This window comes from Hippocampus comes, unplaced genomic scaffold (assembly GCF_001891065.2).
Source record: "Hippocampus comes isolate QL1 unplaced genomic scaffold, H_comes_QL1_v1.1 scaffold343, whole genome shotgun sequence".
NCBI classification, from domain to species: domain Eukaryota; kingdom Metazoa; phylum Chordata; class Actinopteri; order Syngnathiformes; family Syngnathidae; genus Hippocampus; species Hippocampus comes.
In genome coordinates this window covers 594846-613420 of record NW_017805280.1, presented here as the reverse complement: position 1 = coordinate 613420, position 18575 = coordinate 594846, and the positions used below count along the sequence as shown (strand labels likewise).

At 48.4% G+C, this 18575-nt stretch overlaps 1 protein-coding gene across 4 annotated transcripts in view; it reads right to left on the bottom strand.

Moving 5' to 3' along the window:
* LOC109516437 (myosin-10-like) overlaps positions 1 to 18575 on the bottom strand; it is a 37863-nt gene that overhangs the window by 1546 nt on the left and 17742 nt on the right. Inside the window, exons 1-39 of one of the 4 annotated variants that reach the window (XM_019870970.1) lie at positions 16696 to 16781; positions 16497 to 16599; positions 16219 to 16248; positions 13848 to 13940; positions 13451 to 13514; positions 13094 to 13192; positions 12543 to 12686; positions 12334 to 12429; positions 11744 to 11862; positions 11467 to 11619; positions 11207 to 11380; positions 10953 to 11126; positions 9832 to 9946; positions 8479 to 8672; positions 8120 to 8241; positions 7895 to 7964; positions 7651 to 7811; positions 7437 to 7545; positions 7169 to 7300; positions 6880 to 7086; positions 6661 to 6798; positions 6391 to 6514; positions 6135 to 6306; positions 5017 to 5229; positions 4803 to 4947; positions 4498 to 4704; positions 4239 to 4343; positions 4004 to 4156; positions 3665 to 3913; positions 3350 to 3562; positions 3054 to 3266; positions 2815 to 2976; positions 2617 to 2745; positions 2427 to 2515; positions 2164 to 2287; positions 1845 to 2053; positions 1643 to 1751; positions 1369 to 1541; positions 650 to 1277 (exon numbers count right to left, since the gene is read on the bottom strand). In XM_019870970.1, coding sequence (XP_019726529.1) covers positions 1124 to 1277; positions 1369 to 1541; positions 1643 to 1751; positions 1845 to 2053; positions 2164 to 2287; positions 2427 to 2515; positions 2617 to 2745; positions 2815 to 2976; positions 3054 to 3266; positions 3350 to 3562; positions 3665 to 3913; positions 4004 to 4156; positions 4239 to 4343; positions 4498 to 4704; positions 4803 to 4947; positions 5017 to 5229; positions 6135 to 6306; positions 6391 to 6514; positions 6661 to 6798; positions 6880 to 7086; positions 7169 to 7300; positions 7437 to 7545; positions 7651 to 7811; positions 7895 to 7964; positions 8120 to 8241; positions 8479 to 8672; positions 9832 to 9946; positions 10953 to 11126; positions 11207 to 11380; positions 11467 to 11619; positions 11744 to 11862; positions 12334 to 12429; positions 12543 to 12686; positions 13094 to 13192; positions 13451 to 13514; positions 13848 to 13940; positions 16219 to 16248; positions 16497 to 16599; positions 16696 to 16754 — 5499 coding nt within the window. In that variant the 5' untranslated portion in view covers positions 16755 to 16781 and the 3' untranslated portion in view covers positions 650 to 1123. Of the gene's footprint in view, positions 1 to 649; positions 1278 to 1368; positions 1542 to 1642; positions 1752 to 1844; positions 2054 to 2163; positions 2288 to 2426; positions 2516 to 2616; positions 2746 to 2814; positions 2977 to 3053; positions 3267 to 3349; positions 3563 to 3664; positions 3914 to 4003; positions 4157 to 4238; positions 4344 to 4497; positions 4705 to 4802; positions 4948 to 5016; positions 5230 to 6134; positions 6307 to 6390; positions 6515 to 6660; positions 6799 to 6879; positions 7087 to 7168; positions 7301 to 7436; positions 7546 to 7650; positions 7812 to 7894; positions 7965 to 8119; positions 8242 to 8478; positions 8673 to 9831; positions 9947 to 10952; positions 11127 to 11206; positions 11381 to 11466; positions 11620 to 11743; positions 11863 to 12333; positions 12430 to 12542; positions 12687 to 13093; positions 13193 to 13450; positions 13515 to 13847; positions 13941 to 16218; positions 16249 to 16496; positions 16600 to 16695; positions 16782 to 18575 lie in introns of those variants that run through there. The other 3 variants (XM_019870972.1, XM_019870971.1, XM_019870973.1) reach the window with 3 other exon arrangements.

Here is an 18575-nt window from a genome sequence, read left to right as displayed (position 1 = left end):
CTTCCCCTGAAGCCCGTTTTTTTTTTTTTTTTTTTTGTACTCGCACGGATGCAATTTGGGTTTTGTCTCTGCGAGGCATATAATCATCAATCTCCTCCTCCGGCGTATTCATTAACATCCACTCACTGGAGAACCGACATGAGCAACTAAAAGCAGCTGTTTATGGTTTGGAATTCGAGGCACGGGAAGGAGCACACGATGGACGACATCATTTTACTCTCAGGGAGAGGAAACATTAAAACAACAGACAGACAGTAGCCAATCAAAATATGACCTCCCCGGTGGAGGTCATCAATGAGAGATGCGGTCACTTACTTGTATGGTTTGTTTTGGATCTTCAGGCGGAGCAGTTTCTCCTTGTCTGACTGCCTGCTGGGCACTCGACCGGCACGCACGCGCGTCCCTCATCAGCATGGAGAGATTATGACTATGAGTCACATCATGGAGGATTACAGAAGTTGTTTTCGATCGATTAACAGAGACGTTATCTCCCGGCTCAACTCACAGCACCTCGACGATAAACGCGGCTGATGTCGACACGTCTTGAAGTCTGTAAGCTCGATAGAAACTCAGTCAGAACCAAGCGTGGCGGTCATTTCAATTTCCTTTTGGAGCGGCAGAGACAAACTACACCGACATCTCTCCAAACTATCATTACTTGGATGTTTTATTAAAATACATCTTCACAAAATGATGCGTATATGAACAGTATCGCTGGCATAAATGTATTTGAAGGGAGTGGAACAAGGCACAAAAAGGTCGAGCGCAAGCTAATTGCAATCAGAAGGAGATGGACTGCGTTCAATCGCTACTTTTCGACGCAAGCAAAGCGTTCCTGTGCAGGGCTGGATGACGACTCTTCATCCAAAATAACTTATGTACTTCAAATGCATCTACTGGGATTTAGGGATGAGATGAACGCTGTTTGGGCTTAATGATGCTCTGCAGGACCAATAAGGCAACACTTGTTGGCAAAAGAGCATGTTGGGATTCCAACCGCTGGTGTCTTGATGCGACGCGCTAAGACGCGCGCGATCGGAAAAGGCCTTTTAGACGCAAGAAGCTGACAGAGTTCCTTCTTGAAGCCGACGGTTTCAAGTGAAGGCGTGTCGCCGTTTTTTTTTTATTCCTGCTGGGGGGTGGCGGGCTCGTTGGCGTTGTTGTCCGTGACCTTGTGCTCCGGCTCGTCGTTAGACAGGAGGTCCAAAGACGAGCCCTCAACTGGCAACTGACGTCGGCCCGAGCGACTGGAGGAAAAACTGATGGGGCCACCGCGCCTAGAGCAGCAACGCGAGCACCGTTTCAGTCAAATGTAACCCAAACCATGCCAGGATTGCAAATTTCATTGTGTGTATGTCGCGAGAGTACCGGAGGCGGTTCTTCAGCGTGTGGACCTCGCGGCTGAGACCCTCGCTGGCCTCGGTGGCGTCATCCAGCTCTCTCTGCAGCTTCCTTCGCGACGCGTTGGCCCTCGTGGCCTCCTCTTCTGCCTCCTCCAGCTGACGCTTCAGCTGCTTCATACGAGAGTTCGCCTTTTCCACCTTCACACACAAAACCACAAACAAAATATCAGCAAGACGTGCCCAAAAAAAAAAAAAAAAGTCACCCAAAAGAAAATAACTCAAATTTCCAGGAAACATACTTGTTCCTTAAACTGATCCGCATGGCGGCGTTCGTCCTCCACCTGCATGCAAATCTCTTTCAGCTTCTTCTCAGTCCTCCTCACTAACTTGTTAGCTGCTCCTCGCTCCCTGCCGAGAAGGTTAATGGAACATGGAGGAGTCAATGTTTCGGGCTCGACACCTTTGACACCTTTTTCCCGTCACAGTCAAGCGGAATCTGACTTGGCCTCCTGCTCCAGCTGTTCCTCCAGTTGCGCAATCTTGGCCTCCAGCGCCGCGATGGAAGCCTTGAAGCGACTCTTGACGGAACCTTCCAGCTCGCCCAGCTTGGCCCGTAGCTCCTTGTTTTGACGTTCCAGCTGCTGCCGGGCGTTGTCGCTCTTTTGCGACGCGCTCCGCTCCGCGCTCAACTCTGTGGTCAGCGTGTCCACCTGCCGAGACAAAAGAGAGAAGGCGGGCGGGCGGGCGGGCGCCGCCGAGAGAATTCGTGCAATTTTCTTATCCGGGGGACCCCTTGCAAAACTCAAGGCGAACGCCCCACCTGCATGGTGGTCTTTCTGAAGCGGTCGTTAAGGAGTTCCATATTGCCCTGCTCTTCTTCGAGCTCTTCCTCGAGCTGAGCAATGCGAGCCTCCAGCCTCCTCTTCTCGTCCATCAGAGCAGTCCTTCGACACAAGCAGAGAGAGAGAAAGAGAGGCTGAGGAGGAGAGTTAGGCGTGGCTATTGATGTGGACCCCCGATGGACCCCCGACGGACTGTTTGGGCACTTCTGGTGTAGAACAAAATGCGGTAAAAGGAACGTACTTTCCAGATGTGCTGTTGGAGATTTCATCTTGCAACTCATCTCTTTCTTGCTCGGCGTGGCGTCGTCCTCTCTCCGACGCCGCCAGGTCCTACACAGACAAAAGGTTGAGGGGGAAACAAAACCGTCGTCATGCTCCGCGGCCCTTTTAAATCTGCGAGGGGAAATTCCATTCTCAAAACGGGACGGTACCTCGTGCAGCTGCACAATCTCGGCCTCCAGGCTCTTCAGTTTCTTCTCATTTTCCTTCGATAATGCAAAAATATCATCTCTGGAGGCTCTGGCATCTTCCAGTTCCCTCTGGTAGTCCTTCATTTGGGCCTGAAGACAAAATGTTGGTGTCGCGATGCGAAGCTAAAGAGATGTGAAAGAAGGACGTCAAAGGCGCACCTGCAACTTGCGCAGTTGTTTGATGGCTTCATCTCGAGCCTTGCTGGCTCCTTCGATCTGACCCTCCACGTCCTTCAAATCCATTTCCAGTTTCTTCTTCGCGGCCACGGCCAAAGCTTTCTGCTTCCTCTCGTCCTCCAGCTCCGCTTCCATCTCTCGGACCTGAAAGGAGGAGCCGAGGCAATCCAGTTAGGCCGCCGGCGAACGCCGGAGCGTCAAAGCCAAGCCGGACGCCGCACCTGCTTCATGAGCGCTCTCTTCTTCTCGTCGTTTTGGTCGTCGCGGCCCTGAAGGTCGCGCTCGTACTGCGCTTTCATGGCCTGCATGTTGACCTCCAGGCGCAGCTTGGCGTCCTCGGTGGCCTGCAGCTCGTCCTCCAGCTCCTCAAGTTGAGTCTTCATCTCCTCCACCTGCTGCTCCAGCGTGCGCTTGGATTTCTCCAGCTCGTGAACCTTCAGCCGAGAGGGGAGCCACAAACGGAATGACGCGTTCCGTTCACGCGGCCAAGAGGGTTTGCCGCTCGGACGAGGCTCACGTTCTTGCCCACGTCGTCCTTTGAGTTCATCAGATCTTCCATCTCGGCGCGGAGCTGCTTGTTGACCCTCTCCAGCTCCTCTTTGGCCTCCAGAGCTTCATCCAGCGCTCTGGTCATGGACAGAGCTTTGGTCTCTTTGTCCCTGGCCTCGGCTTCCGCCCGGTCGCGCTCTTCGGCATAACGGGCCGAAATGCTCTTCTCCTCAGCCAGTAACTGCGGAGAAGAACGCGCCGTGGCCAAAACGGAAACGCCGACTTGCCGATATTTGAACCCACACCGGCCGAATCAAAATGTTCTTTCCGGTTCGGCTCTCACCTGGTCAAACTTCTTCTGTTTCTTCTCAAGGTTGGACACGCTCTGCCTCTGGTGATCCAAGTCAACGGTGAGATCATCCAGCTCCTGCTGCAGACGAGTCTTTGTCTTCTCCATCTTCTCAAAAGCGATGGTCTTCTCCTCCAGACGCTGGCCCGACATCTCCAAGTCCTTCTGCAGCTTCTTCTTCGCCTCCTCCAGGCCGTCGATTGTTCCCACGTCGTCCTCGAGCTTCTTCTTGCTCTCGGACAGCTGCAAACGGGGGAGGAGGAAGCGCGATTCAAATTGAGAATCAAAACCAAAAGTACAGCCGCCGCGATATCGGAGATGATGCGACCCCACCTGAGCCTGTAAGGTCAGCAACTGTTTCTCCACATTTTTGCGGGCCGCCTCATCCTCCTCTTGCTGCTCCTGGAGGCCGTTCTTCTCCTCCTCCAACTGGCGCATGCGGCTGCTGAGGTTGAGTTTCTGACGGGTCTCCTCTTGGAGCAGCTCCTGCGTGAACACGTCATCCGTTTTCCAGCTCGCCGAACAACAAACGTGTCATCACATTCCATCCAAAGACCGCGTGGAGCACCTGCGTGTCTTGGAGCTGACTTTCCAGTCCAGCGACGTCTTTTGTCAACTTGATGCTTTTACGCTCTGTGTCTTCCAGCGTGGCCGACACATTGTCCAGCTCGGTCTGCGCGGAGAAATGGTCTGTTGAGTGCTCGGTACAGTATTTGGGACAAATTCTGAAATCTCGAGACCTATCCGAAACCCTTGGTTGAGTTGATCTAAAACATAAAACACTGGTGACAGACGGCACTCTTTGGCGTCGCAAATGGCCGTCTCACCTGCAGTTTGTGCGCACGCTCAGTCAGCTCGCCCTTGGTGCGCTCGCCTTCGGTGTTTCTGGCGGTGACCTCCTGCAGCTGAGCCTCCAGTTTCTTCCTCTTGTGCTCGGACTCCGTCTTCGCCTGTTGGAGGCTTTTGACCTCACAGGCCATTTCCTTGTTGGCGCTCTCCTGGCTCTGCTTGGTCTTCTCCAGATTAGCTTTGAACTGGAGAAAGGTTGGAGGCAACGTTAATAATATTCAGACCTGGGGCCCCCCCCCCCCCCCCCCAGTGGGACGGGATGGAGTCGGGGAAGGCACCTCACCCTCTTGGCCTGTTCAAGCTGCTCAGAGAGCTCTTCTAAAGCAGTGGCGTGCCTCTGTCGCATATCCTGGATCTGAGCCTCGTGGTTTTTCGTCTCCTCTTCAATGGCCTTCTTCAGCTCTGCAACTTCTTGCTCTCGCTTGGTCCTACAAAGTACAGAAATGTCTCAAGCTTCTTGATTTCCGATACAGTGGGACAAATCCAGAAATGGTTACCTGAGCTCCTGTTGGGCAGCAGTTGTATCGAGCGTATCCTCCAGTTCTGTCTTTAAAGCCTCCAGTTCTTCACTCAAATCTCTCTTGAGCTTCTCAGCCTTGTTCCTGGCCTGTTTCTCCAACTCCATGTCCTCCTGCAGCTCAGACAGCTGGGCTTGAAGCTCTCGCACTTGTTTCAGAGCGTTGTTTTTCTGGTTGACCTCATCTTCGCCCCTGTCAAACATCGAGCAAGTTTTCATACATGTTTATCTAATGTCAGAGGAAGCCCACACAAGCGCAGCGTGAATATGCAAATCTCCACAAAGACCTGTCAGGCAGATGTGCTGCCAAATATAACAATCAAATAGGATGGAGACAAAACTAGCGATGGGAAAGTCACATTGTGAAATTATCTTGCTGCTGTAGACTGTAAATTTCCCCAGTGTGCGACAAATAAAGGATATCTAATCTAATCTAGTTATTATCATTATTTAAAAAAATAATAATTTAAAAGTCTGGTCTGACACCTCGCCACTGGGTGGCAGCAGAGACAAAGTTACTGTTGTGCATTGGCCATATTAGCATTCTTTTCTGATGAGACGTTTGCTCCAAATCCCTTTCTGACTTCTGACTGACGCCGATCACCCGCTTGCACTTCAGTAGTCATTTGTGGCGAACGAGTGAGTCATGTTGACTTCAACTTCAAAACTGCGCAGTTGGCTTTGTATCCTGCATTTTTCCCCCTTCTGCTTGGACTTTTGTTGGAAGCACTTTCTTAGTCATTACGTACTTACATGGCCACATTCGTGGAAGACATACGAGATCCATACAGTGCAAAAGGCCACCAATCACACAATGGCACATTCCAGAGTAGTCAGAATAGAACAATAAATACTTTGTTGGGTGAGACCCAGGTGATGAGACTCGATCCGTATACTTGCATATGCCGTCAGTGCAATAACATGCAGCACATAAAAGGTAGTTGCATCAATGCGAAATGGGGTGACGGCAACGTTGATGTCACGCTCATCATGCCAGAAGCTCTCCGTGGCGTTAAAACGTTTATCTTGCTCGGACTGCGGCATACGGCATTTGGCTCGCGAACCTCCGTCTTTCGTCCCGCGTGACTCATCGCCTACCTTGTTTGAAGTAACTGCTGCTCGTCCTCCTTCTTGACAATTTGAGTTTTGAACTCTTCGATCTGGGCCTGGAGCTCGGTGATCTGGTCTTGAAAGTCAGAGGTTTCCCCATCCAGCTTCCTCTTAGCCTTCTCCAGCTCCTGACGGGTCTTTTCTTCCTTTTTAAGCCTCTCTGGTTTAAAAATTGGACAATGTTAGACGCGCCGAGAGGTAGTTGGCGGCCTTCTTTCACACGAGAAGCGCGCATCTCCTTTACCCTCCAAGTCAACCATCATGATCTCTTGCTTGTTCTTGACCTTTCCCAGGTTCTTCGCCTTCTCTTCCTCCTCAGCAAGGAAAATGGTCATCTCGTTGATACGATCCTCCAGTGACTTTTTCTCCTAAAAGGGCCCACGTATACACTCTGAGGTTGCGTGTGTGCTCATCACTTTGTTTTAATCCTGGATACGTGAGCGTTCCGGAGAACTGACTGAAAATCATTTGGCATGAAGAAAAGCGGACTTTGAACATCTTTGCTGCGCCTCACCTTGACAAACTTGGTGTTTTGGTCCTCGAGCAGCAAAATATCCTCTTCATATTTCTTCATTTTGGCCTCAGCTGTCACTTTCTCGAGCTGCAGCTTCTGCCGAGCAGCCTCCTCCTCATCCAGTTGTTCCTCCAGGTCCTACCAACACAAACACGCACGCGCACACCCAAACCATTTATTTCTCTGTTTTCGTATGATATTAATGTCTTCGGGGCTCACCTGGATGTGGGATTGCATCTTCTTCTTCTCATTGACCATGCCCTGGCCCCTCTCCTCTTCTTCCTCCAGTCTGGACTCAAGGTCATGAAGGATCTCCTCCAGCTCTTGCTTCTTGGTAGCCAGGCGAGCTCTCATCTCCTCAGCCTCCGCAAACAGCTCGGTCTCTGCCTGCAGCTGCTCCGCCAGGATGTTTTTCTCCTCCGTTAACTACGTCGAAACAACAACAACAACCGATCGAGCATGACAGGAATCTCTGTTTGCCAGCATCAACTACATCAATGCATCTGACCTGTTGGTGCTTTCGTTCCATCTCTATCAGCTGTCCCTCCACCTTTGTATGCTTCTCCTTCACTTTGACCAGCTCCTCATCTTTAGCCTGCATCTCCTCCTCCTGTCTGGTCACCTGCAGCAAGGGCTTCACCTGTATTCGGAGGGAAACGAGCAGTTGTCACGTGCTCGGAGGAATTTGTTCTTGGAACGCAGTGGTAATAGCGAGTGGGGGGATGATGTGTAATTTCTGACAAGTCCTGTTCTCTCGTGGTCACAGAAAAGCACACCTTAGTGAAGAGTCTCCACCACTGCCAGTGACGCAGCTTCAAGTACGCAGCACAGTTTCTTTGGAGAACCTTGAGTGCACTAAGCTGTTGCTGTTTCTTGGCAAAGGCTCTGAAGTAAGACGAGAGAGGGAAAAAAAAAAATGAAACGGAGGGTATGTGGTTGCCACAAACGTCAACTTGATACAGATGACCGATGCAGGCGGCGTCCCCTTACTTGCGTGCAAGATAGCCGCGACAAGCAGCCTGGAAGTAAATAATGATGTCTGTAATCTTCAGGTCCCTCTCTTCCTCCAAGTGGGCCAGCACTCCCGCCCTGAAGAAAATTTTGCTCTGGCCGATGCGAAACAGGTTGTTGTCAAGCTCCAGGGATTTGATCTAGCAAAGAGGGAAATATTTGAAACAACACTGAGATCGTATTGAACAGCGAATGACAAGGTTGTAACGGTCTGGTTGCTGACCATTCTCTCACAGGCCTGCTTGCCATCCATAAAGCCTTTGGGGATGGCGTTCGGCGTGAGAATCTCATACCTGGGCAAAGAAGTGAATGGTAGGGCAGAGGGCGAGACGGGTGAAAATTGCGTATGAGCCATCAGTGATCTACCATTTTATTCAAAGTGAGTCTTTATGGATGAAGCCGAGCTATTTACAATGGAACACAAGCCGAGAGATTGAAAGTAAAGCACCTCTGTCTAAACTCTTGGAAGACAATACGGTTGGGGAAGCCTTGTCTGCAGATACGGATGCCTTCCAGGACACCGTTGCATCTTAGCTGGTCCAGAACCAGGTGAGGATCCAGTTTACCGGCCTGGAGGAGGCAGATAAACCACAATCAGGAAATAAACCTCAACTGTAATTTTATACCGATCTGGCAGTGTTCGTTGAAACGCTGCATGACTTTTTTTGAGAGATTTTTTTTTTCTTTATACAGTTTACGATATCATACCAGATGCATGTTGTTTGTCTGTAGAATGTACTGTATCGGAAATCGCAAATAGTGCCATTGAACAGGGTGACAGAGACCGCGACCGGTCTTGCGACTCACTCTTTTCTCATGGTTGGGAATGATGCAGCGCACAAAATTGGGGTTCGTGTTCCTCAATGTGGCCATCAGCTTGGACAGCTGCTCCTTGTACAGCTGGCCCACGGTGCGGAACATGCCCTTCTTCGTTTTGTACGCGGCACCGAACGCCGTCTCGTTCATGCCGGCGACTTGGTCCAGGCCGACGATGCGGTCCACTGGTGATGACAAACGATGATGACATCGTTAGTGATGCATCGAGACAACCGCCGGGCACACTGGCCAAGCTGTTTCAACACATTTAAGAGGCCAAATGATTAATGCAGGATATTGTATCATGAAGATGAAGTCGGCGTGTGTGCAATTCTTTGCCAGTGTGGCAGCGGGGGAGAAAACCACCGAGACCACAACACGCCGCCCGGTTTGACCTCAAAGCTGTCAAAATACCAGCTAATACTCTGCAAACACTACTTTTCCCCTTGGAAACATCTACTGGGTTTTTTTTCTGACGATGGTCAAAGTTAAAAAAAAAAATGCCCTGAAAAATAGTCAGTTACAATCTTCAATATTTCTCACTCATTTTTGGAAATGTGATTGTCTCTTTATGTTTCAGGAGGTTTACAAAAGCAAATCTAAGACTTGAAAACGTTAGCGAGGAAGACACCAGTCATGATGGAGGGATGGCAAAATAACACCCAGTGAGAGAAAAAGGAAAAGAGGCCATGCAAAGCCAAACACCATTGAAAGCGGGCGCATAGCAGCCATTGAGGAAATACCGAATCAGTGATCCAAAATGGAGGATGCGCGATAGCTAGGAGTACATGTCATCGTTCACCTTGAGCCTCATGGAGCACAGGCACATTGTCAAAGAAAGAGACTCTTTGAAACGTCTGAATGTCTACAACACACACACACACACACACACACACACACACACACACACACACACAAACAAATGACAGCGGCGTGAGTTAAAAAAAGGAGCCACAACAACGGGAGACAAAACTACACTCAAATATTGTTACTTTGAAATGATTGATAAAAAGTTATGATGCGCAAGGCGGAGGATTAGTCCGGAAAGCAGTATAAAGATTTAGTCTGTCACACTGACCACGTTCTTGACAGTGCAAGCATGCTCGGCTCATTAGCATATACCACAAGTATGCAGTTGACATTGACAATGTATTCCTTCTTCCACTTTGCCTGTTTGGTCATCCACCTTCTTTGGCTTTCCTTCAGCCTCGTTACTCGTTTTCTCTCTCAATCATCTTTCCCGGTCATCTTCCTTTTGTTATGTTTTTGTGCGTTCTTCCCCCCCCTGTATGATTATTTCATCTCCAAGAACGAAGCCAAAGAGGTGCAGTGGACACATCTCACCATCTTTCCAGAGTTCGGCCACAAACTTGTCGGTGGACTGATGCAGCAGCGTGGCCACGTTGTCGTTCAGGGGATCCATGTTCTTCATGAGCCATTCGTCAGCTTTGTAGTCCACCTGAGGACGCAGCACTCCCGTGTTATTTGCACCATAACTACAAAACCCCCTCGACATGCGGCATTACGACAGTATGTGGTCCGACTTCAATTTACAACGGGGCGCTTGTGCCTAAATCACACACAGCATCAATAGGGATGACCAAATTTGTTCCTGTCCACTCCTTTCATTGGACTGACGGGTCACCGTGTCCATCGGGGAGCATGTCGGCCGCGCTATGTTCATTGGATTAGCCTGTAACACGGTGATGCCCGACTCGCTAAAAAGAGTGCGGGATCACAGCACGACATACCAAGTAATTGACACGCTGAGGAACCTGAGATGAGGAATGCCCGCTCCCCATCTGGGATTCATCAGAATCCCGGAAAAGCAAACTCACGCTGTTTGCACATATTTTCTCTTCAGTGCTACTCTGTCTCGGAGGATTTATTTGAACAAGTTGAAATGAAATGCCGCCTCCCGGAGCGAATACTCCATGAAGCCTCTTCTGTTTGGCGTGGCGAGCTTCGCTCATCGCCGCGTTCATACGGACAAATGCGAGAAGGCGGAACGCGGCATTAAAGTCCAACTAAAACTCAAGAGGCTCCGAAATCATCGGCTCTGACTGACGAGCTTCCGCAGGGGGGGGAAACGCGGAGCGTAAGGTACGGTTTTCTCTTCACACATGACCGCGCAACCACGCAAAGGTGAAAACCGCAAACCTCCGTCATATACGCGCGGCCGCACGAAGCCGTCGGCCTCACATCAATGTGAACCAGATGTGAGAATCCTCCAGCGACGGCGGCAGAGGCGGCAGTACAACAACTGGGCTATTGTACAAAGGCAATGATGTAACTCATCAAGGTCTTAAAACATTAGCCCGACATAAGGGCAGGAATAAACGTGACGTCTATTTTTAAGTCGTTGTCATACGATACTTTTTTTTCCTCCTCTTGCCTATATTAGAATAACATTCCGCGCATGAAACTTTCACTAAGCTGCGCTCCATTTAGACAGAATGACATACCCTGCCTGCGTAGTGGATGATGCAGAAGTCGGCTTTGTCCTTGAGCTGACGTGGTTTTTGGAATTTAGTGTGGGTGCCTTGCTCCTGGAGCACTTTGTCCACAAAGGTCTTGTCTGTGGCTTTGGGAAACCAGCACTCTTCATCCAGCAGAGCCAGAATACCGGGCGGGTTATTCTGAGGGGACGGAGCTTGTTCAAAACAAACAAACGGGACCGAGCGTCGGCATTTCGAGCGTACGAGCGAGGAGCACAAACCGGCCTCTCGATGAGTTCGATGCAAGGCTGCAGGTCGAGGCCAAAGTCGATGAAGCTCCAGTCGATCCCTTCCCTCTGGTACTCTTCCTGCTCCAGGATGAACATGGTGTGGTTGAAGAGCTGCTGCAGCTTCTCGTTGGTGTAGTTGATGCACAGCTGCTCGAATGAGTTCAGCTTAAAATGAGGCGCGAGGCAGAAGTCCAGTTAGTCGGGATGTCGGGAGCGCAAGATCGCCGTGCGAGCGGGAGATTCATTTCCACCTCGAAGATTTCAAAGCCGGCGATATCCAGGATGCCGATGAAAGACGCCCCCTGACGTTTAGTCCTGTCGAGGGCCTTGTTGATGCGGTGGACCAGCCAGCGAAACAGTCGCTCGTATGTAGCTTTGGCCAGAGCTTCCACAGCAAAGTCGGCCTGCGCAAAATTTACAAATGAGCCAGGACAATTTCCAGAACTGATTCTCTCTCAAGGTGTAGCTATGTGTCTTCTTATCCTTTGGCAACACGTTTCTTATGAGTCGAGTAAACGAGCAACATGCCTGTTCCTTGGTCTGTGCTTTCTGGACATAGTCTCGGCCTACTTTTATCCTCGGGGTGAGGATAGCTCTTGTGAACTCCATCACATTCATTCCAAGCAGATGGCAGAGCTTCTGTGCCGCTGAAAGAGCAAAAAACAAAAACAAGCTTCAACATATTGTACAACATAACATTTGCATACCTACAAATGAAATGAATTGATGACGATGTTAAAAGGACGGAGAAAAGAGAAAACATAATTATGTGGTCAAAATGCACAACGGCGGAATGTATTCTCTATTCATTGACTATCATGTGCCTGACTTCTGTAGGAATATTGGCTCGCGCTGACACTCCAACATGCGGCCCGGCGACACTTGAAAGACCGATCGCAACGTCACACCGTCAAATACCAGGAAGACAATCAAACTTGTTGTCGGAGTGAGCTTTTGCTGGAACTGAGCAAGAGGCTTTCGAACATCTGTTGTGGTGAAAGCTGAGAGTACGTCGTCATCCCATTTTCGAGATTGGCGGATCATTAAGTACGTGAGTGTGTGTGTGTGTGTGTGTGTGTGTGTGTGTGTGTGTGTGTGTGTGTTTGTTGAAAGCTCACCGGTGTTCTCAGGCATAGAGGCCTGATCGGTATTCCTCTCTTTCTTGAAGACAATGTTGCCAAATTGCAGCACCGCTGAGACCACCTTCAACATGCCTGACAAGAATAAGACAAACGTTCATTGATCTTCGTTCGAGTGAAGGAACAGAAGCTAAATAGTTGTCGGCAAATGTGGAGAGAAGCCCAATACGTCGAGAACTCCCACTCACAGACAATCTCATCGTGTGAGAAGCTCATGATGTGCATGGCCTCCAGAGTCTCCTGGAAATTGTCTTTGTCTTGCTGGCCAGGGATGGGAAGGTTACCATTTGACAGGAATCGGTAGTTGTTAAAGCCTTCGAGGAGCAGGTCCGCTGTCATGGGAGAGAAAGATGACTTTTGAGATCATGGAATCAATCACATGAAGTCATAAATCCATTCTGAGGGATTTATTAAACGGATGAGATGGATACATTTCATCCACAATTCATTTTTGGTAAAAATGACAACATTTTCCCAAAATTGACGTATTTAAAGAATTTTTCAAGAATTATTCGTATGAATCAAACAGGACAGTACTACACTTCTTGTTTCCGAAGTATGCTCGGAGAGACATTTCTCGAGGACGTGGGGGAATAATCAAAGTATCCAAAAAAAGAAAAAAGGACATCCAAAATTAAAAGTCACCAGTAATTCAAAGCAGCTTTCTAAAGTCGCTTATGGTTGCTGGAACGGTAAATAAATTGCTATGACTGCGACGCTGGCGACGGAATAAACTCACTTTTGAGATGCTCTCCGGCCCCTGCCAGCAAGCGGTAGAAAATATGGAAAGTTCTTTCATCTTTGGCCTGTCTGATTGCCCGCGACTTCTCCAGAAGGTCTGGCAGCGGTTGTTCAGGAGTGACGGTGGGATGACAACAGCGCTATAGCAACCATTAGATGGCAAGATACCAAATCTGGCTTGCAACTGAAGAATGGGAGTTCTTTCTGGACAAAAACCTTGGAGCCAATCATTTCTGTGATATAATCCTGCAACCAGACACTTTCAAGGCCAGGCCACATCTATTATTGTCAGGCAAAGACAAACTGGATTCCAACCGGCATTCATCTTCAATCTCTCTTCCAGTCACAAGGATACAGGTTTCAATATTGGCCCCAACAATGTAGCCCGCGACATCGAAATTGATTCGGATGAACTTGCCCTGTGGTAAAGGGAGATCAATCATCAGGTTAAAAAGCACAGTTGAAGAATATGTGCTGCATTCTGTGTCTTCAACATCCACCCATGACTGGTAGTTTGTGTAGTTGGCTGCAAATCACAAATGCGGTGGAGAAAACAAAATTCGATGCCGTTTTGGGAAAAGCCAGGAAAAAAAAAACTCAATCTCAGACTGGTGAGTTTCCGACATGTGGGCATGTAGGCTTTGGGTAGAGTATGCAAGGATAATAACCTTGATAATGTAGCGCATCATTTGCACCTGCACATAAATTCATCAGTCAAAACAAAGATGGCCTCCGCATAAGAGTGAACTCACAAAACGGGAGGAGTTGTCATTTTTCACCGTCTTGGCATTACCAAACGATTCCAGGATAGGGTTAGCCTGTAGGAGCTGGCGTTCCAACTCTCCCTGCGGAGAGAGAAAACCAGGTCAGCGGGCGCCTGGCTGGCCAACAACTGCAAGGCCTTCACCAAACCGTAAAAAGAAAATGTAACCATCGGCAAAAACAATTCAACGGCGCATTGCATTTGTAAACATCGAGGTACGAGCATCAGGTTAAAAATACTGTCGGAGGGTTAAAGGTGTGGATTGACATGAAACACGTGCAACATCCAAAACACTAACATGTTAAGGTAACGCTCTCAATTGTGATAAAAACCTCCTACAATCAATTTAACAGGCACTGCAAGCCACACATAAGAGACCTTCCATCCAAGACCCCCTTTGAGCTTCTTATGTGGTTGGGAAGGTCAGCGAGGCTACAAAAAGTCTCGGCAGAAAAAGTTCAGACAACTCCAGAGCACTTGGGGAGCGAGTGCAAGGACACGTTATTACGACGCCAAAGAAATGAAACACGACCAAGTGTATTTTGCCGATATTGCAAAACGTGGTGAGTGGAACAGAGCGGCTTCTGGCATGACTTTCTTTTGCTTTAATCAGCACGATGTGATTTTTGTCAAGAGAACGCCAACAAGATAAGAGGGCCAAGGCCTCCAAACAGTTGTGACACCACAAAACGGCACAGAGAATGTATTTCGGCAGATAGGACTTGGACTCTTGTTCCCGTTGCGCCAGATCTTTGCATCCGAGCCAAATTGCAACTCCTGCTACTTTATTTGCGGCCGGACCAGATTGAAGAAATAATGACATACATTGTTTTTGTCCAGGTCCTTCATGTGCAACACAGGTGAATTTCAGACCCAAAAGTTGAAGTAGTTGTTTGCCAATATGTGCCCAGTGATCGACCGGAGAGCAGTCCAAGGGCGTACCCCGCCTCCTCTCGCCCCAAAATCGGCTGCGACAGGCTACAACTCACCGGCGACACGCATGAGGACAAGAACTCAAGGAAACTTTGGAGTGTAGCATAGTAACGAATGGACTTGAAAACATGGTGAAAACAGTTCATGTGGAAGCCGAGCAAATAAGAGTCGTTCATGCAGCTATTACTCAGTGTCTTTTGAAGCTGACAATGGCATACACTAACTCAAAAATCGGCACATGTACAACTTGAGAATAGACAGACATTCCCAAGTGATTTGCTGTGTTTCTCCACTACCTCATATTTTCTTCCCCTACCACGCTCTCTCTCTCTTTCTCGCTCTCAATCGCTGTGTCCACATTCCTCTGGCTTTTGCTCAGAGGCAGCCATAATGTGCTGCAGAAGGAGAGCGGTATGATGGAGGTCAGATTGATGGCAGGCGGAGGACTGGGGCCCAAGGTTTACAATTACTCGCTCACAGCATCTTAAAGCATCGTTTGCCTTGTTTGTTGGCCTCGAAAGCGGCAGACGAGGGAGCCTTGCGCTGTTTTATATTAGCAACAGACAGATGTAGTTAGTATTTCTTTTGGGTTAGCTGTAAAGGGGCCAACGGTTATATTAAGACGGCATTACAAGTCGTATGGCATGCAGGGAGATTTCAGTTGTGGATTCCGCCATCCGATTCCCATTTTTGGTTTGTTGGGCCATGCAGCGATAACGTGACTTATCGTCGACTTATAGAGATAAATGCTCCGTTTGTTATTCTGTGCTAAAAACATGCATCGACACTAGATTTCTAATAGTTAGTCAAGATATGTGCATTTTTTTCACCCCCCCCCGCCCACCTTCTGAAGTGCGTCAAACTGGTAGCCCTTTGCATTAATCTAATAAGTAGTTCTCAGTTTCAAAAAGGTTGGCGACCTCATACCCCCCCACCCCCCCAAAAAAAAACAAAAAAACAAAGGGGAGAACACCCTGTTGATAATTAGGACTCCAATGTCAGATTTCAGGACACCGCAAGAGTTCTTACAATGTCACGATATCCTCATTGTGAGCGGTGGCTCGAAATGATACAGACATCAAATCCACAAAAATGCCAAACAGTATTGAGCGCGATTGTGACATGTGAGATTTATTTCAGCACATTTGACATGTGTTTCTACTAAAACTCCATTCTGGCCTTTAACTTCATCCGCCTGTCGATTTCACGGCAGATTTAGAGCGTTGCAAATAATCCCCGAGGGGAAACGAAGCCAGCACAAACAAATAACCTCATGAAGAAGGAAGCTTCAATTAATCATGCAAAGTCATTTTGGAAGCGGCGGATATCTGAAGACGAGGGCATGCGAACACACACACACACACACACACACACACACACACACAAATGATAGCGCGGCGTATCGATACAGCGGGAGATGCACTTGCCTGAAGCTTGAATGCTTTGGGAGATTCTGGCTGTTTGTTATGGATAAACAAATGCAAGTGTTATGTCAGACACTGGGGGGGGGGGCAGGAACAAGCTACACACAAACCTATGAAGTTAGCTGTTGATTAGCGTGGGACTCCTGGTCGGCAAACTATGCGTTTGACTCCAGTGTAATAATCGAGTCAGCATGAGCGTTTCCATTTTGAGGTTAAAGAGAGAGGATGGATGACGGCGGAAGAAAGCTTGGCTAACGCTCAAGTCAGAGTGGGGCTCTTACTGGAATGTTGTGGTCTTTGCGTCCTTTGTGTGAGGAGGCAACGTGGGCCAGGTATTGGATCACTTTCTTGGTGTTCTCCGTCTTCCCGGCCCCCGATTCACCTCTGGAAAAACAAACAAACAAAAAAAAGGGTTGAAATTGTGAGTATAGGGTGTAAACAACAAGTCCATTTTGGAAGGAACAGACGCAAAACTTGAACTTCGAAAAGATCAATGAAAGATGAAGAAACAAAGGGACAGGGCGAACTCCTGCGGGCATGTGTTGTTGTTTTCAATGTCATCCCCCATCTGCCGAAATGGTTTTCACGGCCCACCGTGAGGTTTTTTTTTTTTGGGCCGGTCTCCAAAGTTTCCAGGCTCTGCTTTCAAGCGAGTTTCAAATGATAGCCGTGGTGAGAGAGGACCATCCCAACTTCCCACAGCCTGGAAAACCGTGGCCGAGGCGGAAGGCAGTCCAGCAGTTCGACATGCAGCAACATACCGGTGGCTTTTGTCAAGCTGCTCATTAGCTTCTCTGCATTGAGACGCTGAGATGCGAGTGGCGAGTGCGCAAAGGCAGGATGCAAACATGGCAATGTAGGTCAGCACATCCCATTTGGCTGCAGCAATCTGACCCGCGTTTCACATTGTAAATGTTGGCGGACATCCATACTTTCAAAGTGAGAAATTCAACAACCTCCCTGTTGTCATGTTTCGAAAACGCAACAAATAGACACAAGGGAGCATGTGGCGCTTTTTTTTTTTTTTAATGCCGTGTTTTTTGATTTTGTATCAAACAACCATCTGGGCTGTAAATCAATCCTCTCGGTGGCTGGGAAGCTGAAATTTGGATTTACTGCCGTCTGGAAGATTTGACAAGTTTTCCTTTTGACTCCTGTATACGACCGTGATTATTAACTTCCTTATTCATCTATTCTGAGAGCAGCCTCGAAGAAAGGGATTATATCACGTGGAAATGTGACCAATATGGTACACCGTGAACTTGCCAATGGCAGTGTAATCGGTGCGCAACTCTGAAAAGCATTTCCAGCAAAATGATAAATGACTGAATACTCATTGTGTAAAATGCCAAAATTACAGATCGAAAAGCTCCCCCCCCGCCGCCAACACCACCACCAATAGTTTTGTTGTTTTAATGACCCTTTCCCACAGCAGTCTTTTCGACATCGTAAAACAGCAAAATGTAGGACAGATTTTCAGCAAGATGGTGAGAAACGTCCAATCCAATTTCCACAGAAGTCTCTTTTTTTTCAGCGCGACAGTCACTTTTATGCAGCAGTCCTGCAAAAGAGTTGCAAGAGCATTTCTAGACTGCCTTTGTGTGCGCTTTTTACACAGCCACACTGCTAATTAGAGAGGTGTGCTTACGTTTGCTCCCTCCACGAGGATGACCGATAAACTACTTCTTGGACAGTGACATAACAAGATGCTTTTTTTTGGAAATACAAACTCAACGTCGACCCCCCACCCCCCCAAAAAAAAACAAAAAAACAAAGGGGAGAACACCCTGTTGATAATTAGGACTCCAATGTCAGATTTCAGGACACCGCAAGAGTTCTTACAATGTCACGATATCCTCATTGTGAGCGGTGGCTCGAAATGATACAGACATCAAATCCACAAAAATGCCAAACAGTATTGAGCGCGATTGTGACATGTGAGATTTATTTCAGCACATTTGACATGTGTTTCTACTAAAACTCCATTCTGGCCTTTAACTTCATCCGCCTGTCGATTTCACGGCAGATTTAGAGCGTTGCAAATAATCCCCGAGGGGAAGCGAAGCCAGCACAAACAAATAACCTCATGAAGAAGGAAGCTTCAATTAATCATGCAAAGTCATTTTGGAAGCGGCGGATATCTGAAGACGAGGGCATGCGAACACACACACACACACACACACACACACACAAATGATAGCGCGGCGTATCGATACAGCGGGAGATGCACTTGCCTGAAGCTTGAATGCTTTGGGAGATTCTGGCTGTTTGTTATGGATAAACAAATGCAAGTGTTATGTCAGACACAAGGCGAGCCCCCCCCCCAATGAACACGGGGGGGGGGGGGGGGGAAAACAGCA